The 25501-nt window shown below is 43.2% G+C and overlaps 1 protein-coding gene across 2 annotated transcripts in view; it reads left to right on the top strand.

The window, feature by feature from the left end:
• Positions 1-25258, top strand: part of EVA1C (eva-1 homolog C) — a 39847-nt gene extending 14589 nt beyond the window's left edge. The window contains exons 2-8 of one of the 2 annotated variants that reach the window (XM_042788777.1): positions 607-803; positions 4247-4370; positions 7403-7555; positions 17937-18080; positions 22516-22587; positions 23357-23446; positions 24722-25258. In XM_042788777.1, the coding sequence (XP_042644711.1) occupies positions 607-803; positions 4247-4370; positions 7403-7555; positions 17937-18080; positions 22516-22587; positions 23357-23446; positions 24722-25116 (1175 nt within the window). In that variant the 3' untranslated portion in view covers positions 25117-25258. The remainder of the gene's footprint in view (positions 1-606; positions 804-4246; positions 4371-7402; positions 7556-17936; positions 18081-22515; positions 22588-23356; positions 23447-24721) is intronic. The other variant, XM_042788778.1, reaches the window with a different exon arrangement.
• The last annotated feature ends 243 nt before the right edge of the window (positions 25259-25501 follow it).

Genomic DNA, 25501 nt, shown 5'->3' with positions numbered 1-25501 from the left:
CAAACTCTATCAAATACAAAATGTTACGTATCTTACTTCTGGATTTCTGTCCAGCACCTATGGTGTCTAAGTATTTATGGACCACCTTTCCTCTGTTATCCTAGCAACTGATTCAGCGATACAGACAGAATCACTTTTTCTATCACTTGTGCCTATCACACAACTGCGTAGGAGCCCAGAAGTGCAAAGCATCAGTTTAAGACGAAGTGTAGCGAATACCTTAGCCAGCTGGAATGCAAGAGTCTAGCCCACAAAATCAAGTAATAGCCCTTCTGACTTCTGCAAACATGCCCTGGGATTGTTAGCAACAACGACTGGCAAGGGCCCGAGCCTATTTATTGTCTGTGAAATGACATCTCCGACACAGTGCCGCTGCTGGAGTGCTGCTAGGGCTCTGACTCACTGCCACGCGACCTCTTGTTTTCCAGACCTGAGCATTAAGAGCACATAAAGGTTGACCCATTCACAGAACCATGTGGTGTGGCAGCGGGCCATACGTATAACCTTGACTACAATGCCCTTTCCGGAGACTGATTGTGGTTTTCTTATTATCTAACGAGCTTGTCATTTCCTGTACTAGTTGTAACAGAGCTGAATATTTTCTAGGTTACCTAACCAAACTTCTGCAAAATCATACTGCCTATGCCTGCGATGGGGAACATTTGAGTCTGCACTGTCCTCGACATTCAACAATAAGTGTTCAGTCAGCATTTTACGGGCAAGACTACCGCATGTGTAGTACTCAGGAGCCTGAAACCAGGATGACAGAACCCATAAACTGTGTGGCACCCACCTCTTTGCAGGTATCGCACGCTGTAAAGGTTCTTAATGCACAGAATGTTTTTGACGGTTTTCGTGTGGTGAGCTATGCTGTGTGAAAATGGCAAGTGTTCACAGCGTTGAATTAAATGACATCATGTCTATGTCAGTTTACCATCAAAAGTACTACAACTGAAAGGATTTGTCTGGATGGCAGGGTATTACCATAGGATTGTGAAAGCTTTGTAGATTGCCTTCTGTTCTGATGAGCCTTGCTTTGGAAACTCCATTCTCAAAGTTCCCTAAAATAATCAATTCCCTTCTAATCAAGGGCTGGTCATGACTGAGCAGACCAGTCTTAATCAATCACACAGGCCCTCCTTGACCCCAGGAGAGGATACAAACACTGGACAGAGCTGGGTTACAAATCCACTGAATAAGATGGCATTTTGGTTGGCATTTGGCTTGTTCCATGCCCGTCTGCGCTCACTGAAAAGGCGCTGTGACAGCTAAACAGCAGATCCTAAGCACTTCTGCAGATAACTGCAGAATTCTGTGAATACACAGTTTATATCAGTAATATCCTATCAGTTGTTTGCTGGGACCACTTAAGTATAGCTTAAAATGATTTATGCTTCATAAATTATTACTTTCTGCTGTGGAGTCTTTGGTAACAAGGCTTAGAAGGTCTGACTTACAGTGCTATCAGAGACTTGTTTCATCGTAGTGAAAATGCCCAGTGTTAGGCCAAATTCAGTAAATAATTGCAAAAATGAGTAGTCAGTGGAATCCAAACATGTTCTGTTGGTGAAACTGTTGTAAGTGCTCTGCAGAAGCTTTGGTGAAGCTTGTAACATTTGTGCTTGCAGCTGACACGTTGCTTCTTGACAGCAGGGAATGTCTGTTCCCACCACTAGTGAGTTGAAGAGTTTTACAGAGTGGTTTGGCAGCAATATCCTCTCTCCAGAAAAAATATTAGGTCAGTTTTGTAAGTGTGGCTTGCCCATGCTGTACTGCAACTTTTAAAGACATTCCAGGCATGACCTGCAGGCCATGTGAAAGTACATCCCTCCACCAAAAGCAGTAGGCCAGATGCATCCTTGCTGTCATTTTATTGACTACAGCAAGGTGACACCAATGATTATTTTGGGCTTGTGAGTGCCTTTGTGAGGACTCCATGGGCAGTTTTTTCCCTTGAATATAATAAAAACACAGCATGATATAACTGTTGTGTAAACTATCATCATCGTTCAGGCACCGCTGCTGATCAAAGGCATGAAAGCCTTTTGGCGAGGCCATGAACGTGAGAGATAAGAATGCTCTGCATCTCGGGAAGTTCCAGTTCTGTCAAGGAGAAGAGATACATCCTGTAAACCGATTTCTTAGAAAAGAGCACCAGTGACCTCATCCCTCCTCCCCTTCCCTTTGGAACTGCATCTGCAGTCTGCATAACCGGGTGTGATGCTACCCTGCAGCCGGGAGGAAGCATAACAGGCATTTTTTACAGTGACCTATTAAAAGAATCACTGCAAAATTAGATCTGTCTCAAGATATTAACATCCCAGTGCTATCTCATTGCCAGTATCATTGTTTGCTCTTGTGGTTGCATATTTTTGCACAGCAACATGATAGAAAATGTGACTGCTGTTTGCACTAAGTAGGAGAAAATACAGATTCACAGGAGATGATATAGCTCAGGTGCAAACAGAAGGTGACTCAGTAGGAGGGGACAGCTATCTCAAAGTACTAAAGATGTAACTATTTCACTGGCCCATTCCAGAACTATCCCAATTAAGGAGGACTTATTTGTTTGACTTGCAACTCTGTAAAAGAAGAATTGACTGATCAAATTAAGTCTGCTGTGCTTTTCCTTCCCTTTTAAACTCTTTGGAGTGCACTTAGTGTTCAAAAAGTGTTGGATGCAAGTCCTCTTCTTCTACCAATGGGAATAAAAAGGCAAGAGTGTTACAGGATTGCTGCAATGTGTTGCCAATGTGTATCTTTTCTGCTTGGGAGGGATAGCTTCCAGGGATGACAGGAGAGGTTCAGCCACTGCCAACCCTCTCAGCGTGGAAACAAGAGTGCAGCTTGTGCTATCACAGTAGTAAATTTGTGATTTGGCCTCTTGGTATGACTAAGACCCCTTCTGATGAGAAACAAGGCAAAAATTCCCCTAGATCTTATGGGAGTACCAAAAACTATCGGAGAATGGTATCTTAGTTACTCCTGTTAAGAGTGGGGTGGCCCAGAGGCAGCACCCTCCTTGTTGCAGCCTGCTGTGATTTTAAACATCAAGAATCCGGGGCACAACGACATAGACTAGCCAAAAATAACATATACGAAGCCCTCTCTAAGCTGGGCTTTTAAGGCAAATAAGAATTTCATAAGTACACTGCTGCATTTAAACTGGGGGTTTTTTTTAGGTGCTTTGGCTTGTGACTGTATTAAATACTGGACTCACCTTGGGCAATGTCTTTACATTTTCTATAGCTAGAGCTGCAAAACCACTGATGAAGTGGGAACACTAATGTGAGGACTAGGAGTACTCAGTCCTTTTGCTGGACTCAGAAGAGGGCCCATGTGAGCCTTTGGGTTTAACACTGCTGACCTTTTTGTTGTTCTCTGTTGGCACTCCCAGTGAAGTGGCACAGTAAGAACCATGGTATATTGCTGGGCCAAAAGATCTGGGGTAGATACAACTTAGAACAGCATTTTTAAAATAAATAATAAAAAAAAAAAAAACACAAACAGGCTTAGAATAGACGGGCACATTGAGCTATCTGATCAAACCAATTCTGAAATTTGTTCAAGTGGCAAGTCAAGTAAATACCTGATAATGTGTATAATGGCAAGCAAGAAGTAAGTACCCCTTAAGCAGGAGATCCTACATATGGCTTAAAGCTAGAGTTGTGCTTAAGTGTCACTAACCACACCAAGTCATTAGTTAGAACTCTTTCTAGTGAAGATATTACAGAGCATGGTCAGGTAAACTTCAGTAGATTGAGATGAAATGGTTAAAAAGACATCTTTTTGAGTTACCATGCTTCAGCTAGACATTGCACTCCCATAAATGCTATCAGGAGTGTGCAAGTGCTTCAGGCACATCAGTGAAGAGGCTGGGGGCTGAGCGTGTTCCCACTTGCTCTGGACTCTGCACGGAGTCCCAAGCACCACCAAGGCTGTGGTGGCACACAGTGAGCTCTGGCTAACCCTCTGGGGGCAGAGGGAGGAGTGATAAACAACAGCAAAATGGTAACTTCCTAATTTGCCATGGGCATCGCTGTTCCCATAAACTTGTCCATGACTCAGAGTCCAGTAGAGATGTGGCCTAAATCCAGTGATACAGATGTTTCTTACATGGTTATAGTCAAAAAGTTATGAAGGAATGATTTCTCTCCTGTATAGAACAAAGTACAAGTAACTATTCTCAATGCTATATAGCTTCATACCTTGTTTTCAAGACTATCGTTTTTGCCCGTTGTTCTAGAAAGTACTGGATGAATGCCAAAACCTGAGATCCTGCCAACTCCTTGTCAATAGTCGGGTTTTTGGACCTGATCTGTGTCCAGGGACCACTAAATTCCTCCTTGTCTCCTTTAAATGCAAACCTAGTAAGTAATCCACATCAGGCAAATGTGTTTTTGTGTGTGTTTTGTTGTTTGTTTTGGTTAAAATGCCACTGCACGAGGCTTTGCATAAATCCATGTGAAGTTCTGAGACTCTTAGATTAATAGCAGGTTGGGTTTTTCTACTTTACCTTAGCTCTCCATTGTGTTTACAACTTCAGCGTGCTTGCTGCCAATTTAATGACCAGTGTAGTTTGTCAGAGTCAGATGTCAGACAGGAGACTAGAAAAGAAAAATGTTTTGGAAATTATTTTTAAGGAGATGACAATGATAATGTCATGTAAGAAAGGTAGAGCTGAACAGCAAAAACAGATGCTTGGGCTAAAGATCCAAATGATGATGAAGATACCATATAAGGAATATGCAAAAATGCTTAAGGAGGTAGGACCAAAGCTTTCAAAGATTCTCTGTTATTACCTCCAGTGTGTAGAACAATGGCTGGAGGATACACATGTGTGGCTAACTATCACAGAATTTCATTGTAGAATCACCTGTGTTTTATGCAAGTAACTGATGTTGATATGTAAAGGGACAAATCCTGCCTCAAAGAGAATGCACTTTGTAAACATGAAAAAAGTGTAAGAAGGATTAAGACAATCATAATGAGGTTTCATTTATTGGTGGTTTTTAATTGTTTTTCTTGTTGCTATTGTATATAAGAACAAGCCCCAGTAGCCGCGGGGCTCAGCTTTTTTTGGCAGCTAATCCCCAGCGTGGCTGAAATGGGTCCCAAATAAAATAGTTGAATGATGATTTATGGGTAGGTTCACCAGCCAACTCAGAAATACCATCCCACAACCAAAGGAGAGAGCACAAAAGGGATTTTCTTTAATGAGAGCATGAAGACAGACATCATTGGTGGAATAGGAACAATGGTGGCAAGCAAATGGAAGGGCCAATTTATGCAGAGTATTGAAGTCAGAGCAGAGATACGGGAATGGATTAGGCAGATGTTACCTTTGGCAAAGCAGTGACACAAGAATTTGCAGGGAGATTTACTGGGCCAGTCATCAGGGGGAAAAAAATGTCAGAAATTTAAAATTTTAATGATCTTGTTTATTATCTTAATAGTTTATTTTTTTTTACATATTACAATTGCTGCATTATTAATAGTAGATGAATTTGAATATCATAGCTATGTCGGTGTCATCAGAAATCTCCTTTTATTAATCAAAAGTGGATTGTGATCTTGTTTGTTACTTTTATAAGCTGCTTAATATTTTTCTCACTGAAAATGAGCTACTTTGAATATATAACATTCTCTGTGATCTGAATTTTACAAAAGCTGGTCAAAAGTGTATTTAACAGCAAGTGCTGCCTTCAGAATAGAGGAATAGTCCAGTTCCAGTGCAAATTACATGATTTCATGTGACAGGAAATTTGTATTTGTAGGTAAGATACCAATGTTGTTAGGCTTGTCTGTGGAAAACATCTTTACTCAGGAAATCACTTGAGTATAACTTCAAGTATGTTTTACAGTCTCCTTGCCTTCAGGTGGTCACTTAAGCAATTACCTGAATCCCTTAGTTTTTCATCTATTTAGAAATATTGTTGCTCTGTCTCTGCAGAGGTCTCTGTTGTATTCTTACCCTTGTCTTATACCATTTGCAGCTTTGTTTCTGTTGTCTGTACTTCCATAGCCTCTCCAGCAAAGAGGAGCAGAGCCATACAGACAGAGCACAGCATTAGGCTGGTCAGCCCTTGGGTCAGAGCCTCTGTTTTCTTGGCATGATCCACATGGTTGTAGGGTATGGCAGGTGCTTCTGCAGAAGTAACAATCTGCAGCAGGTCAACTATTTTTTAAAATCACTCTTTGTAGACTTAAACTTGTGACTGCTGATGAGTTCAAATGGAAGAAACAGAATTATTACCAAGAACATTAACCCATTTTTTTATCTGTTCCATTCTAAATGAAACAATAATGTTTTCTATATTGAACAGATAGGAGGTTTTTCTCTTTCCAGTTCCCCTAGCACCAACACCCACACTCTACTCACAGGGATACCACTCAGTAACAATAAGGTTTCCCTTTTCTTCTGCTCAGCTCAGGAACCTCCTTTTCCTGTTTTTACATTTTTGAAGGACAAAAAAATGGAGCAGAATAAACTCTTCTCCCTGGCCTTATCTGCAGTAAAAAGGTTTGCCACCATACCTAAACCAGGAAAACTTGAGCGGTAAAATGCTGCGAGCAGAGTGGCTGCTTAGGCCAGCAAGAGACCTCCTGGGACAGATGGCAGATTTTAGCCACTTCCCTGGGAGGGACAAACCACATTCTCTGGAAGGTGATCTCGCCGGCTTCCCCACCTCTGTGCTCAGCGTGCTGCCAGTGTGCCTGTGCCAGCTGAGAAAGGGAGGGGGTGTATTTTTCTCAGGCTCCTGGTTCACACCGCTTTGTCAGCAAAACTTTCAAATGAGCCCCTGCTAGATAGTCACGCCCAGGGAAACCCACTGACCTTGGTGGAGCCACGCAAATACAGCCGAGAGCACTGTCTGGCTCAGGACACGCAGCCCGTCCCCGTGCCTTTATGCCTCCCATTCTCCGGCGCTCGCTCGGGGCCGTGTGCGGTGGCACGGGGCGATGCCAGCCCTCCCCATGATTGATGAGTGGTCGGAGGCGCTCAGGCGGGCATCTGAAGTAGGCGCAGAATGCAACATTGTCCCAGAGAGAGACAAAGGGAAAGGACGAGGCTTCTCCTACCCAGCAGCAGTGGAAAGCAAGCCAGGAAATCGGGCAGGAAGGGGGAAGGCTGTCCCACAGGGAGAGGAGATTGTCAAAAGTTAACTTTTTAACTCCTTTCAAAAAGGAGCCAGAGGTTTTAGATAGTCATATGGGAGCAATTCAGTTGGAGGAAACACTCCGCTTTGCTATTGGCTTTGTCTCTGGTTGTAAGAGTGCCACATATCACTTGCAACAGAACTTGCAGAAAAGCTGTTTTCTGTCATGCTGCTATTTGCTATTAACAGTCCAGCCGAGTAATTGCCTCATGCTACCATATTGTTGTTTGCTTCTATTTTAGCTGAATACAAAACCAAATCAGCATGTGAAAACCAGGAACTGAAACTCCACTGTCAGGAGTCCAAGTTCCTTATCATCTACTCTGCCACCTATGGCAGATGGGCACATGAGGAGAACGTCTGCTCGACAGAAGTGGAGCGCGTCCCCCGCTTTGGTATGTTTTTACACTGTTGATAGACCTTCTCCAGGCAGGTGCACAGAGAAGTGGGGAAACAGATGGGGAGAAAACTTCAGGTGCAAGAGCAGTGGCGTTTTGAAAGTGCCGGTGATTGAAATATAAGAGAGATTATCTCTGAAACTCAAACAAATTGTTCAGTACGAGGGAGAGACATAGAGTAAGAAATGCAGCAAAATAATAAACTTTCATATAGTTAATCAGTCCTTAGTATGATTAACATCAAAAATTCTAGTTCTCTTGGTTCTCTTGAACTTAGGCGATGTTTACTAAATATCAGCTGTTAGCCTCTCTTCTTCCTCCAACTTCTGACAATGATTAGGCAGCCCAAGTGTCATGACACCTTGTCTTACTGTTACCTTCTTCTCTGATCTCTCCATTGTCTTAAATGCAGACTGTAAGGATAGGGTCCATAGGTCAGGGTCCATTGCTTTAGATGCTGTTGTATGAGCAGATGCCAAGACCATGGTGGTATACTAGAAGATTAAATGTGCCTGGGACTTCTCTCTGGCAGCAAGTCCAGCAGGCAGGGATGTATGTATGTAGTACTAAACACATACCCTCCAGAGCAGGATGACTACTTGCAAACTGCTTCTTGGGGCTGCTCCCTGGCTTGCGCTAGCTCCTCAGCTGTGATGGGGAGTTGTTGAGATGCTGTTGGCTCGGGCCAGATAAGTGCAGGGCCAAATCACTGGCACTGTGTAGCAGTGCCAGAAACATACACTCTCACTGCTGATTTGCTGGTACAGGTGCATCCCTATATATATATGTAAAAAAATAGGTAATATTAATGTCACTAAATTAGTAATTAATATATAAACAATATATTAATGTTGCTATAATATGAATAATACTTTGGTCAGACTGTGAACACTTTCAGGCACAGATTGCTCCCTTCTGAATAGGTAAAAGAACCTAAAATATCATAAGTAGTGTATGGTCTGCCTTGATAACCAGTCATTGACTTGACTTTATAGTCTCAGCTGGTGTATAATTAATGACTTATGACTCACTTTTTATCAGTAAATGTTTACATTTGTAGTAGCGTGTGGCTGTGAGGGTGCTTGATACTTGTATGAATAATATCTTCAGTGACTGACACAGAAGGTATGAAGGTAAGTTTTCATGCCATGGAGAAGGCCAGCACAAGTTATATGTGCTATTCAAATCCCTTAATATTGCAAAGGGAAGGACTTATATGACTGATGGAAAGGCTGAACTTTACTGCTAGGAAACACGCTACAAGTGAAGTCTATAAGAAGCATCTCTGAACATGAAGAAGAGATCAGTAATTAATCTTAAAAGCCATTTGTCTGCAAGCCAATGTTTCTATTTAGTTATATAGATATTATTAAAAATGTATTGGCTGAAAATTGTAATATGTTCTTAGACAATAATCTATTTTAAATTGCCAGGTCTGTGTTTCACACTGGCTGTCTTGTGTGGTCCTTCACACAGACTTTACCTCTGCCTGTCTGTTCAGTGGAAGAAACATTTTAGCAGGTTTCTGGCAGGCCCATACATCCTTCATGATGGTGACATTAGTGTATGACACAAGGCAGAGCAGAGATAGCTCAGCTGATCAAGAAGGGTTGTCATCATATTTATTTCTTGCATTTTACTTATTTCTGGAAATCACTCGCCTCTAATGTCAGCACTTACAGTTCACAGATCAGAATACTGCAAACCTTCTTGCTGGGTAAAGTTTCCCACTATAAATAGAGAAAGAATTTGCAACAGCAACAAACACTCTGCTGTGGCCTCTTGCATACGAGCACCTCTTGAGCAACACCCTGGCTGTTGCTGGTCTTGTGTTCCGTAAAGCAACCTAAAACTGTGGTAATAGGAGGGAGCGTAAAACCTGAGACAAACACAAGGTAGATCTGTAGAAGGTAGATCCGTGTATAGATTTCCCATTACTTAATGGAAGTGCTTGGCCTCTTCCTGCGTGGTACCAGTAACCCTCTGCAGTGGGTACCGTTTTCAAAAGCACCTATGTGGCTTGGGAGTACACATTCAGTTATCACAAAAGACTTAGCACTTAGGAGACAAATCCAATTGAGTCCAGATCTATCCATCTTGAGCTTAAATCTTATTTATGTGGTTATTTAAGCACACTTAAATGTGGGTACATGATTAGACTTTTTAAATGTCCATGTACCTTTTTCTCAGGGAAAGCAATGGTAATTTGAATGTCAATGTGGTTTTAATGATTTGAGACAATTTAGAAAACTTCAATTGCTCTTCATTCCTGAATCAGAGCCCATGTACCTGTACATGTTTGCACCAAAGGCTAGATCTGCTCCAACACACATCCATTGTTGTTTCTACCCACATTTGTGCATCTCAGACTAAAGGCAGTGCTTGAGCCTTTCAGTTTCTTTCACTGCATCACAGGGAAACTCTGAGGTGGGTCTTTTTAGTACTGTGCAGAATAGAAGTCATCTGTAGGTCCTAATGGCAAGTACAGGAGGTATCTGTTGAGCTCAGGAGTTTTGCATCTATCCATACTTGATATGGTCCTGCTAGGAGTACTGGGTATAGAGTTAATTAGATGCTTCTCTAGATTTTGGTGACCTTATGTTACATGTAATATAGCTGATAAGCAGTTAATGACAAACAGCAGCTTTGGACTGAGACAGGTGTATTCTGAACTATCACTTTTCTGTAAACAGTCTATCAAATCAGCTGACAGATGTTCGGAGCTTTGCTTCAAAGAGAACACAGGAAAATATAAAATTTCTTTAGCATAAAGGCACTTCTCCAAAGAGGAAATAGAGTATATAAATCCATATCTGGTATTGGTGATATCTATGTGGCCTCAGAGCACTTGTAGGGTCCTGAGCCTCAGCTCAACATTTAGCATGACTGCTTCCCCTTGGAACTAGATTTCTGAGCCAGTTTAATAATGTAAATTACATGCCATTTTCAATACAGAGGAGGAAGAAGAGCAATGTCATCATGGTGTCACTCCTGCTAGATAAAGGCTTTACAGCAGAGTTGTCCTCTGGTATGGTTAAGTCTTACTTACCCTAGGCAATGGAACAGGATGAGACAAAGCCAACTGAAAAGCCTGCGTAGTATGGGTTATGGGAGACATGCATTCAAGTCCCTGTTCTGATTCAGATAAAGAGAAGATTTGAATATGGGTAAAGTTTTGAACTACTGTGAGTACAAGAAACTCTCCAATGTGTACTGTAGCTGATAAGACAGCACTGCTTCCGTCCTAGGACTGATACCTTATTATGTGTGTAACTTGCACTTTTCATTTCAAAATGTCTATTGCTTTTGTTAAAAATGACCAGAAACAGAAAGCTGCGCTTAGAACAACTCATCTTGCTTGATGCAATTTGGAGAGATGGAGGTTTTGTTAAAGAATGTGAAATTTCCATATAGGATTATTATAAAACATTTTTCCCGTTTTTTGTATCTTTCACCATCAAACTGAAATAGGGCATTTTTACATGTCTCTGGTCTTGCTCTCCGACTTGTCATCCGGGCCATTCATTCCTATGAGTGGTGACCGTTGCCCACTTCAAAGAACAGTGCATGATATCTTGTCTCCAGCCATTTTAGGGTATTTTTTTTTCAGGAAATGTTTCTTCTGCAAAGTAAGATCCTACCATAATTCACAGAGTTCATTGAAGCACAGGGGATTATTTCCATTATAAAATCTCTGGATCATTGCAGAAAAATCAAAAACTCGAAGCAGTATCCTGCTTCTGCAGCTGTTCAAGTGGCTGGCACTGTTACGACTGTATAGAATTTACAGAAAGTAACTTCCCTGTTTTACTATCAAAAATTTCACAAGAAAACTGTAACTTTTTTGGGTGCACTCTTGTAGTGCTTTCTGCTTAGAGGATATCTACTGTGCCCAGCACCAAAGCAGGAAACTGTTGTAGTTTGTTCCTGTGTGAATTTTTGCCTTTTCTGACATATTACCTCTTTTATATTTGTACTAACATGTGCATGAGGAAAGAGAAAATTTATTGGCCAAAAGAAGTTAAAGAGTTGTGCCAGAACAGGTTACCATAGAGAGTACAAGGAAGATTCAGGTCAACAAACACCTCTCAAATTGTAAATTATTCTTGTTAATACATGAAAGTACTTGAAAGAAGGCTTGGTAGTGGGTCGCCTCTAGCTGCAACTTGCAAGCTAGAAAACATCCTTCCCAGAAATTTCTCCTGGATGTGCATTGGCTGGTCAGATGTGCATTCCCTCAAGCACTAATGGCCATCAGAGCCCTGAATTACGTACCTTTGTTGCTGGAAGGTAGGGTCCAGCACAGCCCTCTCTTTTAACTGTTCCCACTTCGGGGAGGTTGAGAGGGGAGGTGGAGAATTCAGGCATTCTCATACAGCTTGCACCATGGCATGACATACCCTGGGGCTGGGTTTTGTCCTAATCCTCTCTTCCCAGAGAAATGGCATTCAGCTAAGAAGAAGGAAGGGGTGTTAGCAAGGCAAGAAAGGGATTTCCAAAATCCTGTATGTTTTTTCCAGCCCAACAAGGCATCATGATTTTGTTATATAACAGTATTTTGTGATACTCTGATTCTTTTTTTTTTTCCTTTTTCTTTTTTTTTTTTTTTTTTTTTTTTTGGTATCAGTATTGTGGACTGTTCAAAGGGCCTACATCTCATATTCACTAACAGTCATTGAAAAGCTCTTGGTTTCTTTCTCTTACTAAGAGATGTATACTTCTCGTGTGAGCTAGTCCCTTGTATAAGTCTCAAGAGCAGATGTTAAAGGAAGTAAAGGTACAAATGGCTATAGGCAGATCTGGAAATGCTTACACACTGAAGTTACTAGGTTCATGCTAGCTATAGACTTCTAGGTGCCATAAAACACAAACATGCAAGTTGGCCAAAATTTAGGAAATGATGGATATTGAAGTAGAGACACTTCAGGAAGGGATTGGTCAATTAACAGAAACACTGAGCCCAGTCCTCTGCTGGGGAAAGAAGCAAGAGCCAGTGCAGCTCAGAGCTGCTACAGAGAAGGTGACCAAGTCCTTTCTAGGCTGCAGGTATCACTGGTTCAAAGCCCTTTCATTCCTGAGCATCACCTGGTTAGTATATATTTACTAGCTAACTGTGGGGCTGATTTCAAACACAAGCCCTGTAGGCAGTCATGCAAGTGGCAGGCTCATGAGTGGAAGAAACCTGAAGCTGCAGAGCAGTTATTTTAGTAACACAGTATAGAACCTCTTACAGGGACACTGTGAAAGAGCAGATGTGCTCCAGCTGTGAAGGCAGAGGGATGGTGTGAGTGGGGTAGATGCAGAGACATGGGGTAGGTTCACATCTCCCTGTGCAGCTTCTGCCACTACTGCCTTGCCACTTTGGGTGTGGGAGACAACAGTCAACTGAATGTTATGGGTACAAAAGTAAGGATAAAATTGTTCAGTTTTGTTTCCTCCACAGAAATCATTAAGTCAGCTCTCTGTGTGCAGACACCAGATAAGAAAAGCTCCTTGTCCCTGTCAGCCTGAGCAAATTGGGAAGCTTAGTAGGTGTTTTGTGCCCCAAAAAATTGCCAGTGGGAGCCCTTGAGCCCAACAAATCTTGTCAAAACAAAGCTGCCCTAAAGGAAGAGTTGTTCAAAACAGTGGCAGGATGAGAGGTGATTGTTTGAAGGGAAGAAGAGAGCAGCCACCCTTTTTAGAGTCCAGTTAACTTTCTGCTGAGATGAAGAGGGAAGGTCACATTTGGCTGAGTAGCTGTTTGAAGTTGTTTGAAGCATGCTCAGACACACATCACTTCATCCATTAATGTTTTCTTCACTAGCAATTCAGGGGGTTTTCTTGTGTATAGTTTTTTCTATCTTAGATTTCTGAACTGCTTGGAAAAGTACACTTGGCACTCGAGTCTAAAATAAGCCAAGGAACTCCTGCCTGTGTACATGCAGACAACAAACAGTGCAAAACAAAGCAACGAGTATTTGAGCGGAGGGAGTCTAGTTCCTGCTGCCGCCAGCGAGCGTGAAGCTCCGCTTGTCTCTTGCCCTCGGTGTTTGTGCTGGCAGGTGGATCTCCTGCTCTGTACCTACGCACGTGCGAGAAGGGGAGAGAGCCCATGGGTGGGTGTGTGCGTGCAAAATACTTACAGGGTGAATTGTGAACTTGGAGCCGCTTGTAAATAAAACCAAGCGATGGACTAATCTCATGCAGGCTTACAAGGGCCTCACAACAGGCCCTGCGGTAAGAGGGAGAGAGAAGGTGCCCCTTTTCAGAAAGTCTTGGTGCTGTATTCACTTCTAAGGAATAGCCTGTGAAGGCAATAAGTAGTATTTTTAGCATATCGTACTACGTTGTTTACTGACAATACTTGGACCTGGAATATGAAAGATATCAACAACACTTTTCCTAAGTGCTGCTGATCATATTGTGTGTTTTTGTTAGAAGCAGCAGTTCAAATGGCCCTTTTCTGACGCATAGGCAGGACCCTGTGTGCCATGCTCTTGCATAAATTACCATATTATTATGGTAGCATTCTTTAGGAGTCTGCAGCCTTAGCTTGCTCTGAACTCCATAGTTTCCCCTTGTCAATTCTTATCCCCAGACCTGATACTTGGGTTCCACAAAGCACAGCCGTCCCAATTTGGTAGTGTGAAATCTTTGCTTTCAGTTGATTTTAAAAGCAAGCTCCTTATTCTTTTGCGGGTAGGCACAGCCCAGGAAGCATAAAGCAGCATAAGCCAACAGTTTGGGATGAAAGCAAGAGGCAGCTGGGCTTCAGTATTGGAGTGACAAACTGTGGAGGGGTTTCTTTTTTGGGTGCCCTGGTCCTTCACCAGCACATTACTTTTTATGTCATGCAGATCTGCATTTGATACACATCCCCTACCCACCATGTCTTGAGGCTCACCCTGTGCATAGTGATGTGGGAGAAGACGGCAGTCGTTAAAGTTTGGAGAGGGTGTGACAGGGTGCTGTTGCCAGGGCTTGGCACGAGATGCTCAGGCCATCTCTGGCTGCTCCATCACCTGCAGGTCTTGTGTGGCAGGGTGGAAAGAAAGGGATGGAAAGCTCCTCCTGTCTGAATTGAGAGAAGCTTTAAGAAACCAGAAGACAAATTGCTTCTCATTAAAGCCTGCATGATTTATGGCATGTCATTTGCATGCCAAAACTTTCCTAAACAAAGCTAATTAGGGAGCTGAAAGAGCCTTTCCTCCAGAAACAAGGCTTTCTACTCTTAACTGTTAAATAGCTGCAGTCAGATTTGATAGTTTATTACTGCATTAAGAACCTCTTCTTGACACCCGTATCTCCGTGCCGTCCATATAAGTGTCTGTTTCAAAAGATCCACCAACAGTCTTGCTATGTAGCAGGCAACTTCGGGAGAAAGGCGTGAAGAGTGGAGTGTTTTCCCATCCACACATCACTGCCTTTTCTGCCACTGCTGGTGGATACCACCAGCCTTCTAGCACACTGGGAATGTGCTTTTCAAGAGACAGTTTATTTTAAGTGTAGGGTACCAATTTAGCAAGCCCCATAAACATATGTATAACTCAAACATTACTTAGATATTCAGAAAGAAGACACATTGCATATTTGTATTCATCTCCTGATTGGTGATTTCTTTGGGACCATTCAGTGAGACTATTTACTCAAAATGCGGCAGTGACAGAATTATCTCCTCATTCAGGCACTGCAATAAGGTGTTTGACCAGAAGGAAGACTTTATTCCTGGCATGAGCTTTGTGTTGCTGCACCTGCATTGTTATTAGACCCCAAGCAAGTTTGATTGAAACTCGCTTGAGCATCCCTTCAGCACACACTGATTCCTCTGACTTCAGTGCAGATACACTTCTGTAATGTCTGCTTGTGGGAGATTGTACAGACAAAGTTGCAGGCATTGAAAAAGTGGCCTTAGGTACCGAGTATACAGAATTCTTCCAAGCTGAACTCATTGCTTAGCGGGCATCATAGCTGCTGGGAGAGGTGGTGGGGAGATAGCAAGGACGCACAGAAACCAGAAAGAAAAAAATTGAACATTTTTTGACTGAATCACTAAAAGCCAAAGTGTTGTTAGACCACAAGAAGCTGTTAAATAGGCGGGAGTTTGCTCCTTTCCAGTTAACATCTGTGGTGTCCTGAAAAAGCAAGCCAGCCTTGGTTTTCACTTACTCACCTGTGACACCAGACAAGCCTTGGGAGGTTCTCAAAAAACTGGCCTGCTAAGAGCCCGCAGGCATGTGATGACTGGCTCCTCAGGTAGAGGAGCCAAATCCAACATGAATATAGATGATAAGGAGCTATTAACTCCCACGGAAACATGAGCAAACATCTATCAAAGGCAAAATGAAACATGTACTCGCTGTATCACTGAATTTGTAGAAAACCATCAGCACAACAGCCTCCTGTTTTTTAAGGCACTGTGAGTAGCTCCCAGGGCAGGAAATTTTGTAGAAAACATAATTCAATTTGCCAAATTGCTGTTGTGTTCCAAATCCATTCATTTATGAATCATCTGATAATTCCTCCTGATATTCTTAACTTGTTTTTGTACTTGCCAAAATAAGTCACTTGGCTGCCTAAAATGTCCACCCAAATATATCCTTACTCATCTAAAATCGCCAGGGAGGGAAACTAAAATGGTTGAGTTACTTAATCCGAACCACCCAATGTTTTAGGTCAGCCTTCCCTGCCTGCCCAGCAGCCTCTCAAGACACAAAGGCACTGAGACTTTAGGTCTCTGAAAAGACAAAAGAAGAGTTAGTCTCCCAAAAATCCATGTCCAAAGGTAACCCCCAAGCCCTTTGCCAAACAAACAGATTGGCCCAGTATCTCCCAATGGCTCCACTCAAGTACATGACTTATTTAGTGCTGGTGTCAGGGGATTAACGCTAAAAATCACAAATCTGTCCCATTTTCACATATTAAATGTCAGTCTTCTTTGTCGAGAACTCCAGTCTCAAACCTCGTTCTTTTCAAACAAGACTGATTTGGGAGCTTGTCTTTGCAAGCACAGTTTTTCCTTCCTCTAAAGAGGCACAAATGAGTTTCAGCAGTTGGAAGGTGACAAGATGCCATCCTTGTCTGAGTTTTATTATAGGAAGTAGTTTTAATGCCCAAAGAAATATGTTTTCAGGCCTCTGGAGTGTTCCTGCCTCAGAAGACTAGAGTGAGAAATACCATCCACAGAAAGTCACAAAATGTGTGAGGTAATGCTGACTGGAAGCAGACAGCTTCAGAAGAGTAATACTTACTCCAGACTTGTCCTTTCTGCATACTTTTTGTTTAGAAACTGAAACTAAGAGGAGTTTTTGCTTTGTGGCTTGGAGTTTATCACATGTGGGTGCCAGGAATTTAATCACGTCTAGAGACATTCTTTCTTTTTTTAAAGCAGATTTTTAAAAGTTTGTCTGACACACACATTTTCCCACTTATATAATTTCAGCATCAGTGTAAAATCCTGCTAATCAAGTTTTATTCTTTCATAAATTGTGGTAGGAGGTGTAAGTCTTGAATAAAGAAATCCCAACTCTGAGTGCAGATGTTAGCAAGGCAGGTTTTCACACACAGCACATGCTTCGTGCTCAGTCCAGCAATCTGGACTCTCTTCGTCTGCGCAAAGTTGAGGGTAGTTTAGGCTGCTTTGAGAATTATGTGGGTTACCTCATGTAATTAGGGCGTGAAGGCAGTGCAGTGTAGATGCCATTGAGGTTGCTACAGGCATGCAAATTTGGGTTGTGGAGGCAGCCTTAGTAGAACAGCCTGGAATTTGGTATGGGAGGAGGAAGCCAAATGTTTCCCTAGTTAAATATTGAGCCCATTTTGTCCTCTTCGCCACAACAGAATGGCTCTTACCAGTGACAGGCCTAATAAATCAAAAGCTACCTTTCATACACCAAACTTTGCTGTAGCCCTGTTGCGGCACACAAACATTGATCTTACCTGGCTTGAACTGAAATTTGTCATCCAGTCAGATCATCTCAATAACCCAGGGACCAAGAGAAAGACCTGCAAACAGCATTGCATCTCCTTTTATTTGCACACGCATCTTGAGATGGAATAGGTGGAGAACTATTTGGATGTGCTTATTTTTTCCAAGTCTTCATGAAGGAAACATAGAGGTCTTATACTGGTCACCTCGTTTGGAGCTTATCATGAATCTTATTGCAACCTTAGTATGTACCTGGAAGTCAGCGTGAGGTAGGTAGATTGCTGCAAGTTCACATTTTCATTGCAGTTGACTTCTTGCATTGACAAATCTTAACATTTAATTCTGAAATCCTGCTTAGGCAAACACGTGCCTGAAGTCAATAGCAGATCTGTATCTCTAGTCATGCATGTAGCAGCTATCATTTCTGCTAACACTAGTGTTGTATATTTACTGTATGTATTTTTCTTTCAGATTGTTTGTCTTACACAGCGCTAGAAGTTTTATCAAAAAGGTGTTATGGGAAACAGAGATGCAAAATCATTGTCACTAGCCGGGATTTTGGAAGTCCGTGCCTACCCGGAGTGACAAAATACCTTAACGTCAGCTATGCATGTGGTAAGAGCAAATGCATCATCATTTTAAAGCCTTCATTCTACCTGCAAAGCAAAACAATGCCAAATGGTGCACACATGGAGACACACGTACACACGCACAGACATGCACACAGGGGCTTCCTAAATCTCCCCTTCCTTTTAACATAGAAAGTTTGTGACATAGCCGTGCAAGAACTACCAAAATATGTGGACAGTCCCATGGGCAGAACTGCACCTAATGTTAACTCAGGCATTAAGGGTTTTCTTCCTAATAATTCAATTGACAGTAAAATATAAAGTACGTGTTTTAATATTTTGAGAAATACTATCAAAATAAGAGTCTGTTCTACAGAATTCACCCCCAACAGAGGAAAAATAGCCTGGCATTGCCCTCCATCAGTGCAGGTAAAGCAGCCCAGCATAATTGAAGCACTGTGTACAAGCCCAGTCCTGAAATCTGATTCACGTGAGCACACCTACAGCCTTCGGCCTTGCAGAGGGATTTCCTTTCTCATGGGCAAAGTCTCACTAAAAGTAAAGGTTTGAGGTTATGCATCCCTTGCAGGACTGAAGCCTACTTCAGCTCATTCCTTGGACAAGAGGGAACAGTTTTCCATATTCTTTACCACAGACTAATATATTTACATCAGGGAAAAGCAGAATTCCCTACAATTCTTTTTTCTCCTGAGCAAAGGCCATTGGACAGCAAAGTGTAATATCGATAAAGGTGGGAGCAAAGTGGTTGCAGAACTTCAGTGTAGTGCCTTATTTTGGTACTGCACATTTTTAGGAATGGCTGCGCATTTCTTAAGCCTCGAACAGGCTTCCTCAGGCTCTGCTTTCTGCTGCTGGCTAGCTGCGGGGTGGAAGCGTGAGGGTCAGGGCTGACTGTCTCTCACACGCCTCTGCTTCAACCAGAGGATGCGTAAAAGCTTTTTCACCAAGTTACCGCTCTGCTTACTGTGCACGGCTTGGAAAGCTGCCAGCTCTGCTCCTTTCTGGCTCTTTCTGGTCTGCAGGGAGTCGCAGCAGTAGCTCCACGGGGACATATCACAGAGTCCTTTCGCTGCATCTCTAGTGAGTAGTGGTCAAAGGGCACAGGTTATCTGAGATGTGCTTTTGGGAACAGCAATGTAGGATCGATTACCAGATCACCGTGTACCTGAAGATCAGAGGAAAAAGAGCCCCAGCTGCTTCCTTACTGGCATGAGAGATTTTCAGTCTCCCTATGAGTTCGTTGTCAGGTGAGAGGCATTGCAGTAATTCAGCTTTATATTTGTGGAGAGAGCTGGAGATCTGCCTTTGCACTAATGTATTATTTTATTGTGCAGTTACCTTTGTGCTATAGTATAGTAAGCGCTATTTTATGAATGAGTTAATGGAATTCTCTTTAGAGAAAGGATAATTATAACAAATTGTTCTTTCTTGCATATCCGTGTACTAGAAAACCAGTGTATGTTTGTTTGCAGTGAGGTTATGCATTCTGTTATTTAGTGAAGTGGTTTTGCAAAAACACGTGGGTAATAAATAGTTTTCTTGTGTGTTGCTGGCACATTTTGAAGACTTTCTTCTGCCAAATCCTACTGAGCTGTGCAATCTGAAGCATTAGCCAATGATTTGCAGGTCTAATTATTTTACAGATCATCTAGTGAACATGGGAAGAGTTTGGGCATATTCCAAAATGATATTTTACATTCTTTCCCCTCGCTAAAAGATCCCTGCTAATCTGATGCTTCCCAAGATGAGGTAAATAGGCCTCCCCCTGAAGTGACAGGAGCACAACAGAGCAGACCACGTTCTCTGAGGGCCATGCCACGCTTGGAAGTATTTTCATCACGGTCAGGAATGTGGAAAAAAATCATACTCCCCACCTCAGTGGTCAGCAACTGTTTAGGACCAGTGTGTCTGGCTGCATTTTTGTTTTTTGCAGTTAATTCGTGCTAGTAAAAACATAGCAGCAGCCAGGAGGTGCTGATTCCTCACAGTCTCAGTGCCCCCGGTGACCTGATCAGCATCATCTCGTGTCTGCACGAGGTGACATCTCCTGGCTCTTGCTGAGGCTGGGCTCCAGGGGCCTCCCACAGCTCCTGACACCCTGTGTTGTATCTGCACTCCCTGGATGCCATTCAAAGTCCGTCTGTGGGCTGCCTTTGGCAGCTTGCGGTAGGTGACTGACTCCTACCCTACTTGACAAAGTAGTGCTGGCACAAGTTGTAGTATAGATGTGATTATCTTGATAAAAATTCCTTGTGCTAGTACCAGTTATTCTGTGCAGAGACCTGACGTAGCCTATCCTAGTTAAAGTCCTCATGTCTGAAATGAAGCCATAACAAAAATTAACAATGCAAGCAGTCAGGAGGTTTGTTTTGTTTTTTTTTTTTGTCCATGCCATTCTGAATTAAACACTCCTCTACAACAAATATTTGAATAGCATAATAAACAGCCGTTCAAAGCCGATGGGAAGCCATGGGTGAAAGGATTCAGTCCCGTAGCAAGCAAAGCCCTGGGAGGGGAGCAGGAAGAACATCAGGAGAGGTGAAGGAGCCCCTGCCTGGGCACCAGGCCACGCGGCAGGAGCTTCAGGTCACACAAAGGCGCTGGGGACGGTGCGTCCTCCCAGGATGTTGTTTGTAACACATGCACATTGTTCATAACAGCCAGGCCTGCAAATTCAGAGTGTGGTCTGAAAGCAAACCAACCTGCTCACTGTCTGCCTCATGCACCAACAAAAATATTCTGCTGCTGGAAAACAGTTAAGAATTATGATGAGGTACAAGCCAAAATAGAAATGAGCTCATTCTCCCCTATCTCTGTTGGCCTTCTATTGCAAACAGGAGCTAAGAGTCCCCAAAAAATTCCTTCATCAGGAGAGGAAACAGCTATGACTTTGAGCCCACACACAAACAAAAGTTCTGCTCAGAAAGAAGTGCTATTTTTAGTTGTTTTTCAAATGAAAACTATGCTAAGCCGCAAACCTCAGTCTCCTCTGTTCCGTTTTAACTTTCCTTAACACTATTTATTGGCAAATGTTTCTATGCGGGATAGAGGTAAGCTTCATACCTGAAATTTCTTCCTTTTTTTCCCCCTTCACATCAGTCTGAAAATCAATCAATCTGCCTTCACAGAGTACAGGGAACAGGTGCCAAGATCTGGGTATCTGAAGGGCCCATTCATCTAACGCAGAATATGTGAACTCTCGATGTCTGCATGATGCACCTGCTTTTAGCTCTTTTAATTATTTTAAGAGGAGTGTAAAAACCTACAAAGGGAAAAAAATACTCAAATGAGAAGGATGCAGCCCACTCCCACCTAGCATATTTCTTCCCATCCTGCACACCTTCCTCTTTGGTGGGCATTCGTCGCAGAGGCTTTGAAGAGGATGTCACACAAGACTTTAAACATTTATCTGAGAATTACAGTGAATTATCCTCATCCAAAACCAGTATCTAGGTGCAGTTTAGCATCTGACTAAATTCTGGATAAGTTCAGTTTATCCTGAATTTATAGGCCAATTTTATCTCCTGTCGACTGGTTGGCACACCCTTTGGCGGGGCAGAAGGCAAGGGGGCAAAAAACAAGGGGGGCAGGTCCCCACGCTGTATGCAGCTGCATGGATGTTCCTGGAGCTCCACGCAGGCTGGTGTGTGAATCCAGCCACAGGTCCAGAGCTGCCATTACTAGTCCCTAGCAAGAAATTACAGCACTGTCTCTCCCTTTCGGTGTTTCACTCATCTTTAGGTGAAAATTACTGGCTTTCTACCTGTGTGTCCCACCCCTCAGGCTCTCTCTGCCTGCCGCGCTTGCCCTTGTCACCCTTCCCTGCCCACCCCACCTTCCTTTCGGTCTTCTTCCCAGTTACTTTATTCCCTTTCCCACCTCCTTTCCCCCACCCCCTGCCAGCACTAACCCTGTGAGCAGCATGCTCTTTGCCACCGTGCCATGCCAGAGCATCCCAGTGCCGTGACCTCCTGGTGCGCCAGGTCGGTGGGTGGTGGTGGAGGGGGGAGGACGCAGGCACGCTGGGCACAGCCCCTCTCCTGGGGCATTTGCCAACCACCCAGGTTAGAGCGTAACGAGGTTTGTAAAAGTCAAGGCCATGCAGCAGGCAGCGGCAGCAGCCCCAGCTGGGGGTGGTACGGGGGAGGATAAGCAGCACAGCTCTGCCTGGGGCTGCAGCACGCACCACCGCTGCCAGTGCTCCCGGCCTTGGGGCGTGGGGGAGCATCTCGGGGCCACCAAGGAAGCTCCGGCTGGCGGCAGCGCCGGGGCCAGGGTTGCACACTGGCAGGGCTGGTGTTTGCCTGTGCTGTCTCTGGGCGCAGCCACCCGCTCCGATCCCTTCGATACCACCATTGGAAACCCAGCTGGTAAGCCCAGGGTTAGCAGTGGGATTGGTAAGTCACTGGGGGTCTGGTTCCTAAAACTAACAGTACGCAATTTGTCTCTCATCTTTTCAGTTCCTAAATTTATCCTCACGGCTGTCAACCCCCCGGTCACCGATAGCAAGTCTTCCGTCAAACAGAACGATGGTACGTACCACTGAAAAAATACTGTTTGCTGCTCTCCTTTGTCTTTGATTGAAATAGGATGTTTTTCCCACTGCAGAGCTTGGTCTGAGGGAGGTGGGACGAGGTAGTGGAAGCCTTGCTGAGAGCGCTGCTCTTCCCCTCGGAGGGCAGCGTGACGGGCTGGGAGTGGGCTGGGACCCGTGCGGGCACGGCCCTGCTGCGGGACGAGTGACCCATCCAGAGGCACTCACAAACAGCGTGCTGACTTCTGGCTTCGACTGAACCGCGGGAGAAGTATAAAAGTGAAACTGCAGTTGTTTCAGGGCAAAGCGGCTTTTAAGAGTTACGCCAACACCTGCTCTTCTTAAGGGCAACGGAATTAACGATGTGGCTACAGCATATTTGCTGTCATCGGTAGTGGGAGTGTACCACAGTGATTGGGCTGGGAAGTCCATTTGAGAGCTGTGAAGCTTAATGAAGTAAAATTATTTCAGAAGCCTTAATAGGAGTAGGCAAGGGGCTCCACTTGGTAATAGATTCTTTTAAATAGATTGTTCATTTTCTAGATAGTCAGTATTTTCACTACTCATTTATTTATACTTTATTTCAATATTTATATTCTTTGTCAACTGTTCTGTGGTTTAATGTTCTGCAAGGTTCCTACAGCATAGTGCTGGCCTGCCTGTGTTTTAGGTGGACTTGTTAGTTTAAGAGTTATTGGGTGAATGTCAGTTTAGTAGCTTCATCACCTATAATATGATTGAATTTGCTTCACCTCCTTGTGTCACAGGTGTTGACCTCGATCCAAAGGAATCAAGACTTCCAAAGAAAAATGGAATTATTGTCAGCAGCTCCTTGGCTACATTTGCATACATTAGAGGTAGGAAAATGAGGCTGACATTGTTTGGTTCATCAGATCATGGCATTTTGGGAAAAGGGAGGATCACCTCAGGTCACAATTGGCAATCCCATGTTTATAGTAACAATATTACTACAATATAATCACAGTCTTGTGGATGGGGTGGACAATCGCAGCATAATTGATATTTATAGAATATTTTCCATCTTGAAGGATCCAAACTCTTTTAGAGACTGCAGCCAAGATATTTTTTAATGAATATTTTCAATGCGGACTGCCGGTATTTTTGAAAACCTGGTCCTGATTTGGGAGCAGTGCTGGAGAGCATCCATTTTTGGAAATGTTGGTTTGCATACATATAAGGATCATTGAGGAGCAGTAAAAAAAAAAAAAAAAAACCAAAACCAAAAAACAAACCAGCCCAAACCCAGCCATCTCTGGTATGGAACATGGCAGGATTCGTGACTTAGCAACACTAAGGCAATTTTTTTTTTAGTCAAATAAACCACCAGATCTCTAACACCACAGGAGAAGTCACGACTTTTGTAAGTGAGCAAAGGCTGATGCTGAGAAGCGATTATGGAGCTAAGCTTGCTGCTCCTCTAGAAGACACCAAGAACCACGCAGCTGTGGAGCATCATGCCCCAGCCGCTGCAAGGGCTTCCCCTGCCAGCACGGCGAGACAGACCGGCCCTGCCCGCAGCACCCGGCTGCCCCCAGCAGCTCTCCCCACACTCTTAGTGACAGGGTTGGATTTTACAGCCCATCAAGAAAGGCCGTTTCCACGTGTCTCACTAGTTGCTGTACTGAGAAGTGATCTCAGACTATGTCAAGGAAGAAAAATGCTCTCTGCCCACCCTGGCATGAAGATGCTGCCGTGGCTCCGTGGAGCCCAGAGTTGCCCTTCCCATGCCCCCTCTTTGTGAGGGTAAGGCCCGTTTTGGCAGCATGGCTAGAAAAAAAAAAAAAAAAGGTATGCTTCTGGTAGCTGGTTGAGAATGCTAGTAAGCTGCTAATAAAAATATGGGATAATGTGTTTTTTTATAATGTTACTAAGAGGCTGGGAATTTTGCACAGTAATTTGAAGTGGCAGAGATAGCAGCATTCAGACTGCAAATTCAGGGTGGTTTCGGTGCATGACAGAAAAAGCCTCCCCCCACCCCCCATCCCCCCAGACACACCCCACTGTTACAGCTACATAATGCGGGGTGCTTTGGAAGTGGCAGCTGACTTTTTTTTGTAGCTAGGCTTTGGCAGAGTTTGTAAAGTGTTTAAGCACTGGCTTTCTGATTTCAGATCACTATGAAAGAGCTGCTCTCCTGTTTGTGTCCAGTGTTTGCGTGGGATTAATCTTCACACTGTGTGTTTTGGTGATCCACATGTCGTGCTCAAATGACTTCCAGAAATTGCATAGAAAGAAGGATCACTTGGTGCCAGAAAGTGACAGAGCGTATGATAACAGTGAAAATGAGGAGGAGGAAGAGGAGGAGGATTCCTCTGATTCGGACATCCAGGATGAGATAGTGGGACTTTACAGACCTTCTTACTCAGGTTATAATTCAACAGAGGCAGCAGAGCTGGCTGAAAGAATAGAGCGCAGGGAGCAGATCATACAAGAAATTTGGATGAACAGTGGCTTGGATATGACACCTCCTAGAAATATGAATACATTTTATATTAATGAACAATAAATGGCTTATTTTGGATGATGCCCTAGCCCTTTTTTTTTAAAAAAGAAATGTACCTTCTGTGAAGGAACATTTGTATCGGTGCATATAATTATTTGTAAAGTAAGAAGAAATATATGCAATAAAAGGAGAGTTTCAAACCCTTGACTGTCTATATAAATCATTCTATGAAAACCACCTTTACAAGCTTTCATAGTTTTACGTAATGTTATGGATTACTTTTCACTGTAATTTGGAATCGACCACCATATGCAGGTCAAGGAATATTAAAAAAAGAGAAAAATATTTAAGCAGCTATTTATAGCATGGAGAAACAACTTCTGCATTAGCATATGGCACTTGCAACCAATTAGTGTGTTGCAGCACGTAAATTACATGAGAACATGCT

This window comes from Tyto alba, unplaced genomic scaffold (assembly GCF_018691265.1).
Source record: "Tyto alba isolate M040663 unplaced genomic scaffold, T.alba_DEE_v4.0 Super-Scaffold_14, whole genome shotgun sequence".
Lineage (NCBI taxonomy): Eukaryota > Metazoa > Chordata > Aves > Strigiformes > Tytonidae > Tyto > Tyto alba.
The sequence above is the reverse complement of the archived record's forward strand: the minus strand, read 5'-3'. Positions and strand labels throughout refer to the sequence as shown.